At 36.7% G+C, this 11,570-nt stretch overlaps 1 protein-coding gene across 2 annotated transcripts; it reads left to right on the top strand.

The window, feature by feature from the left end:
- Window positions 1–3,054: 3,054 nt before the first annotated feature.
- Window positions 3,055–10,186, top strand: snorc (secondary ossification center associated regulator of chondrocyte maturation). 2 transcript variants are annotated; one of them, XM_044133772.1, is made up of 4 exons: window positions 3,055–3,344; window positions 4,034–4,219; window positions 7,968–8,144; window positions 9,349–10,186. In XM_044133772.1, exons 2-4 carry the CDS (start codon window positions 4,150–4,152, stop codon window positions 9,456–9,458), a joined length of 357 nt encoding a protein of 118 aa, XP_043989707.1. In that variant the 5' UTR covers window positions 3,055–3,344; window positions 4,034–4,149; the 3' UTR covers window positions 9,459–10,186. The 2 variants fall into 2 exon arrangements, with proteins under 2 accessions (XP_043989707.1, XP_043989708.1); XM_044133773.1 differs by having other exon boundaries at window positions 3,056–3,129.
- Window positions 10,187–11,570: the final 1,384 nt, after the last annotated feature.

Raw genomic sequence — 11,570 nt, 5'->3', positions numbered from 1 at the left:
AAAAGCACAAATGTGCAAATCCCCCACACTACAATACATGACACTTATAAGGAAAATGGGAATAAATGTGTCACTACTGGTAATTATACACAGATACTGCTACAAGTTTTTTCGGTCTTAAAAATACGCATAATTAATCTCTCAGCTTTAAAAATCTGTCTGAAGTTTAAGTTCTCCTTGATAGGGGGCCTAATTGCAAACCTCATGAAAGAAAAAATTATATAGATTTTATGAGTATTTTAAAAATCCATAATAAACCATCAGTTATTAAAACAAACATAATTAAGCAGGCAAACGTCAAATCACGCCTGGAGGAAATTTGAAAGATTGGAGAACGATCATACACAGCTTCTTGCAGTGATTACAGATTTAACTATCAAATGGCCACTTCCTCTGGAAATGTAAATAATTTCTCTTTTTTATGTTTTTGGAAAAGTAAATGAATTCCCCAGAGGAAGACCTTCACGGTCTGAAAAATCGGCTTGAGATAAGTCGGGGCTTATCACTCGTAGCCTTCAGTCTCATTGAGTCAACGCTTCTGATGAACCGGACCGGATCCCTTGACCTGCGGTTCTGAATGTCCCGCTTCTCAGCTCCGTGGGCGGAGAATCTCTGCATGACATTTGTTCCACCCGACGTCACGGCCGTCTTTCCAGGGACACAAAGAATGTTTTCATCTCAACACAGGTGTTGAAGGTTTCACAGCTTTTCCCCTTGGACTCGCAGGCGATCCAATAAACCATTTTGCTGTAATGTTAAAGAAGATTTGGTGAATAAAACCAACCCAGCACCATGCTGGATAGTGAGTAACTACAAGTTTTTGCCACATCTGTGTAGATGACAAAAACTGATTTTTCAATATTTTGTAAAAGGTTTGTTTGTCTATCCAGAGAAACGTAGTGTAACTAAACATACGTTACTATTACTGTCTATTCCTTCAAAGTCTGTGACCTGCACAGAGTCTTGGCAGAAAAAAAGATGTTTTGCAAAACATTTTCTACATGTTTTGGACAATCTTGAGACTGCTGATGTCACTTCAAATCCATTTTAGAACAGTGCTTACATCTGGAAATGAATAATTGAAGTGTCTTCTAAGTTGTTATTTGTGCATTTCTGAAAGCTGCACATCTCTTCTGTGCAGAAGTAAGACTGAAGGTTAACATCAACACTGCTAAATGGAGAAGCATGAAACTTTAACTGTAGTGATACAGTTAAAGGCATGAAGTTACTTTTCTGATTTTATTTGATTTGAAGGCATATTAATCTTGAGAGTATTTAAGCTTCTGATTTTAAAGAAAGGAACTTAAAAATAATTTTTAAAAAAAATTTTTTGTGCATTGCATTTAATAAAAAATTTTTGTACTGTAATTCTGATCTAAAATAGGAGAGATTTAGGGTTATTTACTATCAGACCGGGACGACAACTTGTCTTTTTATTCAAAGTATGTAAATATCCTTTTTTAACCATAATGAATGGGGGTTGTGCAATCTTTATCTAATTAGTTATGAAGTTGGAAATGCTTTTCCACACTTTACTTTTTCAACATCAACCGGCTCCTTGCTTCAGATGGCATTTCTCTTCTGACATTTATTTTCACTGACGGTTTGTTTCCACACCCAAGATTAGCTTTTGGTCGTTAAACCACAATGCATTGTCACAAACAGCTGATAACTTCTTGGGAAGTAAAACTAGCGTGATCATTGGGTTGCCTATAGTGGAGGAAAGGAAAACCACCGACTAACATGCACTCTGTAGAACCGACATGAAAACAAATTACTAGTCTGCTGACGCCTAAAAGCTAATGCAAAATGGAGAAGCGGTTTATTTCTGTAGAAAAAAGTAGCAAAATAAACTGATTAAAAGTTAAGGTAATTACTAATGAGTGATTACTAATTGCCATGTTTTGACCTGATATATAAAGTTCGTTATAAATTATGTTGTAGTTTTGTAATACATAGTATTACTGAACTTTATGTATTATGTAATACCATGTGATTTACTTTTTCTTATTAACTTAGTAACTAAGCAACGATTACATTGTTTTCAAAAGCTGAACGGTAGATATGCAGCCTTTAAAAATAGTGCTATCCATTGATAAATGCAGAAAAAGGTACTTTGCTTGAATTCTGCACAAATCCTTTATAAACTACTCAAAACTAAGAAGCTTAGCGATCACATACAATGTTTATTCATGGCCAAAGTCAGCAACTACATTTGTAATCTAAATAAATGTCTGAGCTTTAACCAGCTTTACTTTAACAGACCTACCAAAAAGGGATCACATGTATTTGGCTGCATCAGGAGTTGGGGTTTCATTTCAGATCTCACACCACATAATAAAGGTACCATTTTACTGTAGCGGAGTTTAAGATGATCCAATAACATTTACAAATCACTTTCTACTTGGCACACATTTGAACTGCTGCTAGAATTTTATTTTATTTTTCTTAATGTGATTTTTCACCTCACACATGGAGAATATAATTGTTCCTGTTTTATTTGGTCCTACCTACTTCAAGTACATTTTGCTCAGCCACCTCTTGTTTACTATGCTACCCCCAGTGCTGATAGCATTTACAGTGTAAGAAAGCTCTGATGGAGAGTTGAGGGTGTACCTCACTATATGTGGTTTCCACACTTGCACTGTTCTGCTTCCCTTAACTCTGAGACAGGAGAAGAAAAGAGACAGAAGTTATCCTAGGTAAAGCTAGATTAAGAAATTATCTAGAAGAAGTAATACATTTAGTCTAATAAAGACATAAAAATAATCTAAAAGTTTACGTTTAGATTTAATTTCATTTAATTGATATTTGTTAATTTATTTAACAAATCTCCAGGCTATAATTTTTGTTTTCTTTTTTTTTTCTAGGAAAAATGTCTAAATAAGTCTAAATCAGGGGTATCAGACTCCGCTGTCCTGCAACTTTTAGATGTGCCTCTGCTGCACCACACCTGAGTAGAATAATTGGGTCATTAAGGCTCTGGAGAACTGATCTACACAAGGAGAAGGTAATTAAGCCATTTCATTCCAGTGTTTTGTACCTGTGACACATAAAAACTGCAGAACAGCGGCCCTTGAGGACTGGAATTTGACACCCGTGGTCTAAATAGTCAAATTTTTCTTTCTTGTAAGCACAGCCTCCTATACTTACCTTATTCCAGTTAGCTAATTATCAATGCACAGCTACACATGGGGGAGCGGGCAATGCTGCATTGTTCTACGCTTTATAAAGCCTAAGATAGCTTCATTGTTGGCTCTGGCTTTGATTAAAAGGCACACTCACACAAAAGTGAATTAAATGTCTCAGGAGCACATTACAGAGTGGAAACAACAAAAACTTATGTAAGTAGATGTTAATATAATAATTACTTTTACAGGGTTTGACATTCAAGGATGAATAACAGAAAATAACTATCGACTGACTCATGAACAATTCTCTTTTAGCTCAGATATTTTGTATGTAGTATTAACCTGTTCATGTACAATTCTATTACCTAAATCAGTGGTTCCCAAAGGTTTTCTAGGTCCCCCTTTGGATTACAATAAAATCCCCCCCCAAAAAAAGAAAAGAAAAAAAAATGAACTGGGCACACACATCGTTCAACCATAAACCCATACACATATTTTGTTTTCAAACTCCACTGAAGTTTATTTCACACTTCAGGTTGCAACAAAACACACTACAAACCATCTTTACAGTGAAACACTTTTGTATATCTGTTTTTTCTTCTTTTTTCCCCCCATTCATCCGTACCGCTTCCCGCACCCCCTCATAAGTTTTTTATTGTCTGTTGCTGGTTTTTCAGTCAGATGTATCTGTTTCGAGGTTGAATGTGTAAAACTTTGGGTAGAAATCTTTGTAATTTAATCTGCACAGACTCATCTGTTCAAATGTTTACCCGTTAGGCCACACTGTTCATTCAGAAGTGTTTTTGGGGTGGGTTGGCCCTGTGCATTTTCACAGAGTGCACACTGTCCGGACAGTCCTGCACACACCTAATCCCACCTCTTCTCTCACCGCCTTACCTCAGGACCTTTCTCCCTTCACGGCCCTCCTGTATTCCTCTTTTTCTCCCCTCCTGGGTCAGCTGCTTGCTGGAAGCTCCGGCCCGAGGCGTTCTGAAGACGCTCAACCGTTGTAGTTGCCATGATTCACAGCAGCGTCTGCAGGGTTGTCCTGGTCCTCTTCAGCCTTCTGTCAGTTCTTGCACACACAGGTAAACGTTATTTCCGTTATGGTTTCATGCTGGTGATCAGGAGGGATCTTGTCCTCCTTCTGGAAATGCTAAGTGGAAAATGTACCAAAAAGACATAATGGTTTTGCTTTTTCAGCCTTTCAATTTGCCCTTTAAGAGTTTCTTTTCTGTTACACTACAGATGTTTTTCTTTAAACATTGCCGTTTTTAAGTTGAAGGTGTGTGAATTTTGCCCCTTTATTTCCTAATCCTCTTTTCTGATTCACGCGCCCCTTTACGTGCATCGACAGAAGTAAATGATGTGGTTGTTAAAGCTGTGAAAGCTGCTCTGTGATAGTCAGGATGACTCAGTTGCTTTCATGAGGCCTGATGTTCGTAGGAAGCTTTAAAAAAAAAAAATCACTTCCTTCTTGCTCAACCTGAGCATAAGTGATTCAGATTGCCACCAGTTGATACTTTAGAAACTTTTATAACGTGGGAAACATTTAGCTCAGCATCAACTTGTTTGCATAGGAAAAGGTATTTTCTTTACCACGTCACCCTAATAAAAATGTAAAGAAATATTAAAGCACAGCAGTGAATCTCAGGTCATTGTAAGAGTTAGATGGCAGTGGGATAACAAGGAAGACATTGTCCTGTTTCCTGGCAAACAATCTGATCTGTGATGGAAGGAATCAGTAAAATTGGTAGTTTTTGTTTCTCATTTACTTTTCTTACTGGGATTTTTTTGTGAGTGTCACAATTGTCATGTGCACAGACGGCTGCCATCCAGTAATGCCACCATCCAGTAATGCCACGGGACTAGACCACAACATCTGATATAATGTGACTTCCAGCCTCATCTGTTGATTCAGCATAAGGAAGCAAACCGACATCTTGTATGCAATAAAAACTTAGTTTAATAATTTCCCAAGTTTCAGCAATGATTACCATTCAAAAAACCGATCTGTCACTCCATATCTACAACACAAATATCTTCTTTTTTTTTTAAAACCCAAAATAAAATATGAGCAATGAATACCATATTTTAGCACAACATGTGGTAGTTACAAAAGGGTGAATCTGGGGTACAGACGGTGACGCCAGTTCTATGTTGCGGATGTATCGCTTGTACTCTGTAAGGGTAGTTTTCACACATCCTTGTCTGGACTCTTGGTCATCTCTCTGGCCGGTGTGAAATCCTGATGGAGCCCAGAGGTACCAACAAATGGCTTTCTGTGTTTCCACTGTCTGAAATCCTCCTCCCCTGGAGTCTTTAACAAGTAACGACTTTTGATTTGTAAGGTGTAACAGAAGGAAGGTTGCAGTGATGCAGATAATGTGTATGTAATGGGCAAACTGGGCCATAATCTAATCAGAAGAATGGTGGTGAAATTATCTACTTTTTTTCCCTTTGCATAACAAAGAGCTAGATAACGATCTCAAAATCATGTGTGGGTGTCAGAAAAAAGTGCTGTATACGTGGAACATAATCCCTGTTAAATATGCAATTTGCAGCGCTTTTGCTGAGATTAGAAAAACTGCGCGGCACAACAACTTCTTAAATTATGTCTAGAGTAGATATGCTAAGTAGTTAGCATAACGTTATCTAAGCAATATGTACATTTATAAGCAAAAAAATTTACTTTGAGCAATCTGAAAAGTAAGTTGAAATAGGTAAAATCAAAGCTAACTTTGTGCTTCAATTTGGAAAGAAGTTCATAACCAGACATTATGATTAAAGACAAAACATACCCCAATGCAACAAATAAACAGATGTGCATTAAAACTACAGTTAAACTACTTCTTCTACAGACATTATAGCAAGATTATGATCAACTACAAAGTCGTCTTTTTTATAACCGCTACTAATGTAATTAGTTCAAGAAATACTTTACATTAGCTAAACATAATGGGGACATTTTGGAATTAGGCACAATAACATTTACAAGAAAATTTAACTAGCTAAAACAAAAGAAAATTAAAATTGCCACTGTAGCAAAAACCTGTCTTACAAAGGATTATGAGCAAATAGTTGTCATACTGGACAATAATCCATCTCTGTGTTATTAACATATAGCGCATAAACAACTCTAATACAATAAATAAGTGGCCAGTGTGTGCAAAATAATTTTAAGCTACTGAATTCGGTACAGTGGTGAAAAGTAACTAGATAACCTGCTGAAAAGATGGTAAAAACACTAAAACAAATTAAATTAAAAGCTAGTCATTTGCTAGCCAGTGAGAATGAGATAGTTGGGAAATAACTTCCTTAGCAGTCATTTTTAATACACCAAATTTCAAAGATTGTGATTAATAATTGAAAATAGCTTAAAGTTACACACTAATGAACATCATGATTTTGTGTAATTTTGAAGCATTTTGCATTTTGTATTATATGTGTAATATTTAATAGGTTAATTTGACCTGCAACTGCGCGAGTAAAGACATGTAGAGTTAACGACACATTGAATTAAATTATTATTTCACCTCTGAAAGTTTTGAGTAAACCTCCTCTAATGAAAACAAACAGCTAGAAAGTACGAAAAACATAATTTGATTAATTTCTTTCATGCTTCCATTCAGTTCAGAAGCCATTTTAACACACAGGGTCTATTTAATAAAAAAAAAAAAAAGTTTATTTGACATCCAGTGCCGAGGCTGTACCTGCTTTTGGCCTGTCCGGCTCCTGGTCCGTTTGGCCGCACAAGCTGCCTTTTGTGTCGTCGGCTGAAGGCCTCATTGATGGCTGAACTGGCCACAAGCCTGGGCCTCCAGACCCAAAGCCAGCCGCAGGACAGGAAGCTGCTCACAGCTCAGAGTCAACACGACTGCATCAAAATACTCGCATCAAAAGTTGAAGTTAAGAATGTTAGCTGATACCACATCTGACATCTCGTTTAAAATCTTTATGCCATCGTCGTCGCGCATTTTAGTTCCTCCATTTGGTTATGACTAAGGCTATGAATTATCAGATGATAAAAGGCGAGCCCGTTTAAACAGAAAATACAGGCTGAATGCCGATATGTTTTGATTATGGTTGCGCTGGAATGCGTGTTGTCAAGAACTGGATAAGTTAATTACTTAGTGTCTGAATGGGTGGGCCTCCTGAAGAGTTTGTTGTTTTTTTTTCAGTTGGGACGATTAAAACTTTTCCACATTTCCCTTGGAGTTTAAGAGCAAAGTTGTTTTGATGTTCGTCTACTGCAGCGATGATTAGACGCCACAACCAAAAAACCGTTAAGGTTAATTATTTTTACCCTTTATCTTGACATTTTCATAAACATAACTCTGACTGTTGCGTTAGAAAACATCAACATGTGTCTCAGAGAAACAGCTTTTGTTCCTCTCCCACTGAACTGTGAAAAGTCTCGTGTTTGAAGCAGAGGAATGTCAGACAAGACCAAATTTGTACGGTTAGAGAGAGACAGAGAAGGAAGGATGAAGCACAGAGTTTGACACTTTCACCGTCTCCAACAGTCTGTTTGTTTGTTTGCTCGGAAATTTAATGGAGCCTTTATATATATTTAAAAAAAAAGGAACAGGGCACCTGTGGGTCAACCTGAGAAACTGTCCATCCATTACAAAGACACGTTTATACTCTGAGCTCGTCTAGACAAGAAACCGACTGTTTAAAGAGTTACAGAAGAGGCTATGCAAGCTGCTGTTCATACCCAGAGCTGACAAAATGGCCCATTAGCATAAAGATGTACCTCATCATGCGTACTGCAGTTAGCTGAACAAGCTTGTGTTGTCTTTTTTTTTTTTTTTTTCCACCATCTCTGTGCAGAGACAGTGTTGGACCCTGCCTTATCCAGCAGGGACCACCAGGATGCCATGTCTGGAGATCCACCAGTGTGGATCACTGAAGTCACAACCAGGAGCCATTTCCTGGACAACCCAGGACAGACCTACACCTTTGATTTTGAAGACTCCACGCAGCCTCCAATCCTGGACGAAGACGAAGGTTAAAAATTAAATAAACTGCATTGATCCAGCGTACAGATTCACTTTTAGTCCCCTACACTGCAGCAAAAAAAATGTTATCCTTTACATTTCTTCTTTTCCTGTTATGTCACACTTAGATGTTTAAGGCCATCACACACATTGTAATAGACAGAAATATCCAGAGTAAATTCAAAACCCAGTTTTTAAATTAGAATATAATTTATTATTAGTGGCATAAAGCAATCCAAACCCACCTGGCCCTATGTGATAACATATTAGACTGTCTTGACCTCATAACAGGTTGTGTCACCTTGTGGTGCAACAACTGCCATCAGTCATTTGCAACGAGTCTTCTACATCTCTGCGTAGAAATATGTGGTTAACCCAAATGTACTTGTGCTTAAGGTCACAAACAGAGCAGATACTTTCCTTCAACATCTTCTGAGACTGAGCAGAATCTGTCATTTGAAATGCTTTATGCTTTTATGTAACTAGATGCATACCTTCTAAAAATACAGTTTCAATCCCATCATACCACAAAATATTTTTCCTATAGTCTTCTCCTCATAAAGATGTTTTTGTTTTTTTTGTTGTTGTTTTTTGTTAAATGGGAGCATGCTTTCTTGTTTTGTTTTATTATTTGGTCAGCAGTAGTAGTTGCCCATAAGCTTTCCCATGGATGCCATTGTTGCTCAGTCAAATTTTTTTTTTCTTCCCATTTTTGAATCTTAAACGCTCCTTACTCATGTAGACAAGGGTCTGCAACTCTTTTAATGTTTTCTCAGCTGTCTTTTGATCTCCTGTTTGAGTTTTCAATGTGGCGGTGGAGTCCTGGACACTTCAGGGAAATGGCTCCATGTTTTCCTCAGATGATGGATGATGGCTTAGAAATGTTTAATGTGAACCTAAATGAAACATTTCCAGACTGTTAGTTTGTCAAATCAGAATATGGTGTGTTTTTGTTTCGTCTTTTAACTTGTGTCATGTTTCCAGATAGGTTCAGTCAAAGATATTTTAATTGATAATATTATTGTTGTGGCAAATTAAACTTAAACTTTCCAAAACAAGTTAGGTAATCAGAGTAAGTCAGTGATTTAAGTAAGGTGGCAGTTATGTATTTCCATAGGACCAGTTAGTTTTGATAGCTTTTTGCTCATTTTTATTAAATTTTTAAATTATCATTTATAAATGATAAGATTTTGTTTGTGTCTCTGTGTGTTTAGGAGTTCTGGGACCGGGTGCCATCACTGCCATAGTTGTTGCAGTCTTCCTGGGAGCATCAGTCCTCCTCGCACTCATCGTCATCACAATCAGGAAATTCACAGCCTCCTAGAGGGAAAGAAAGCATCTCCCTTTTTGTATGTGTGTGCGTGTGTGTGTGTGTGTGCGTGTACGTGTGTTTGTATTGCATGAGTGTTTGTGTCTCTGTCTTTTGTTTTTCTCATCATACCCGGAGCTCGCCCCCTCATATTTCGTTTTGAGATGAGATGCTTTGTGCCCTGAAAGCTAGAAATTGTGGCAGGTCCGTCAACTAAAAATAAAGCAACCCCGGTTGCTTCTCGGCATGGATGAATCATAAATACTGGCTGGCTCTACCAGTGCTTATCGCAAGATGGTGTGTTCATCGGTTGTGCTCTTTTTATTTTTCTTGTAGTTATACTCATACAAGTGTCTTAATTGTTCACCAAAACTTCTTACATCTTTTTCACTTACAGTGTCTTAAAATGAACACTGTTTTGCTTAGTTTTTCCGGTTTCACAGGACCTTTGAGGCAGTAAACAAGAAAACTCAGAACAAGTTTAGACATTTCTGTCCTTTGGAAACATCTGGGGAGCTAAGAAAAAGAAGAGAACGTCTCTTTTAATCCTTTTAGGGCATAGAGATAGTGGACTGGATGTTTCTGTAGAGTAAATATAAAGTAAGACTTTGGATGATTGTTGTCTTCAAATTTAACTCGTTAACCTGGTATTTTTTTATATTTGTCTCAGAGTTTCTAGCCAAACATTTAGATGTCACCTACTTATTTTTCATTGGATATATTAAAACAATGAAAGATTTTGACTGGTGAGTGTGTTTTTTTGTTTTTTACATATCACAAGTGAATATCAACAATTCCAGAGAATGTTTAGATTTTTTTTAATTATTTCTATTTGTTTTAATTCAGTTAAATGTATTTCGAGTAAACCTAGGTGTCACAGCTTTATAAACACAAGTACATTTTAAGTAAAGTAGCAAGATAAGAAGTAAAATGAGTATAAAACTAAATCATTTTTAAAAAAGTTTTTTTTTTTTTTTTTTTTTTTTTTTTTTTTTAAGTAATAATGCCAGACGGACCTAAGAAGGAGACAAAGGTGAACCAAGGACACACCAGTTGTACTGTGAAATACTGCACTTGTGAATTAAAGGAATACAATAACAGAAGGTAGTCACAGTTATAGCAACACTAATAATAATTATAGATTACTTTATAATTCAAATGCACTTTTTACAGAAGCAAACCATAGAACAGTGTATATTAAAAATCTAACCAGCATACAAAGATATCAAGAAATGTGCGATATACAAAAAGTTGTTCTAATATTCAATTTCACAAAAATAGTATGTGTCTTTACGACTGTCCATAGAAATAGCTTGATTTTATTTATTTATTTATTTATTTTGTTCAATACAACTTATTTATTTAACACTTGTATACAACATAAGTCATATCATTGAATTTTGTAAAGCAAACTGCTCCAACTGATTTCTAATTATCCAGAAATATCAGGATAAATGCAAATATAGTCCAGGAAAATTTAGTCTGTTTGATTGTCCAAAATGAAATAAGTCAAGAAATGCAAAAAAATATCACTCTGAAAGAAAAATGGACAAAATGAAGTACTTTTAGGGGAGTCAGAATTTGGATTAACAAATTCTGTATGCAGTACCCGTTCACAGCAGCAGATGGCAGCATGCTGAGCGCACTCACCTCAGCACATAGAAGAAGTTTCTTCGCTTCTTTTGAAGTGAAGGTAAATTTTAAAGCTTCGCATTCAGTGACTGTGTCTACTTGCTTTGGGAAGCTCAGACATCCATCTTCTGGCAACTGAACAGGAGCGCAGAGAAATTCTCACACTTAAAATTCAGTCAAGTCATTTCAACACTTGAAACCAGGAAACCCTCAAATATAATCACAGTCAAAAATCTGCCTCTGCAGCTTCTCATAGTGACTTTCAGCTCAGAGCTCAGTCGCTCCCTTTGATATGGGAAGCTGCAGACAAAGTGCCAGCCCATGTACTCGTACAGAAATCACAGTGAGGTCTCTTTCGCACTGTATCACTCATTTCTGTTAAAAGATGAAGGTAAAACTGAGCAGAAAAGAAAAGACGAAAGCATACATGAACTAATACATGTTTAAGGCTCATGTGTTTCAATATCAACAGAACAAAATAACAACCTGTGCAGA

Source organism: Gambusia affinis, linkage group LG12 (assembly GCF_019740435.1).
Source record: "Gambusia affinis linkage group LG12, SWU_Gaff_1.0, whole genome shotgun sequence".
Lineage (NCBI taxonomy): Eukaryota > Metazoa > Chordata > Actinopteri > Cyprinodontiformes > Poeciliidae > Gambusia > Gambusia affinis.
This window is presented reverse-complemented; position numbering and strand designations above follow the sequence as displayed.

Bases quoted from the DNA above. Each gene is read 5' to 3' on its own strand.
- snorc (XM_044133772.1), top strand. From the start codon at position 4,150: ATGATTCACAGCAGCGTCTGCAGGGTTGTCCTGGTCCTCTTCAGCCTT. The intron at 4,220-7,967 runs GTAAACGTTATT...ATCTCTGTGCAG, and splicing joins GTCAGTTCTTGCACACACAG to AGACAGTGTTGGACCCTGCC. The intron at 8,145-9,348 runs GTTAAAAATTAA...CTGTGTGTTTAG, and splicing joins AATCCTGGACGAAGACGAAG to GAGTTCTGGGACCGGGTGCC.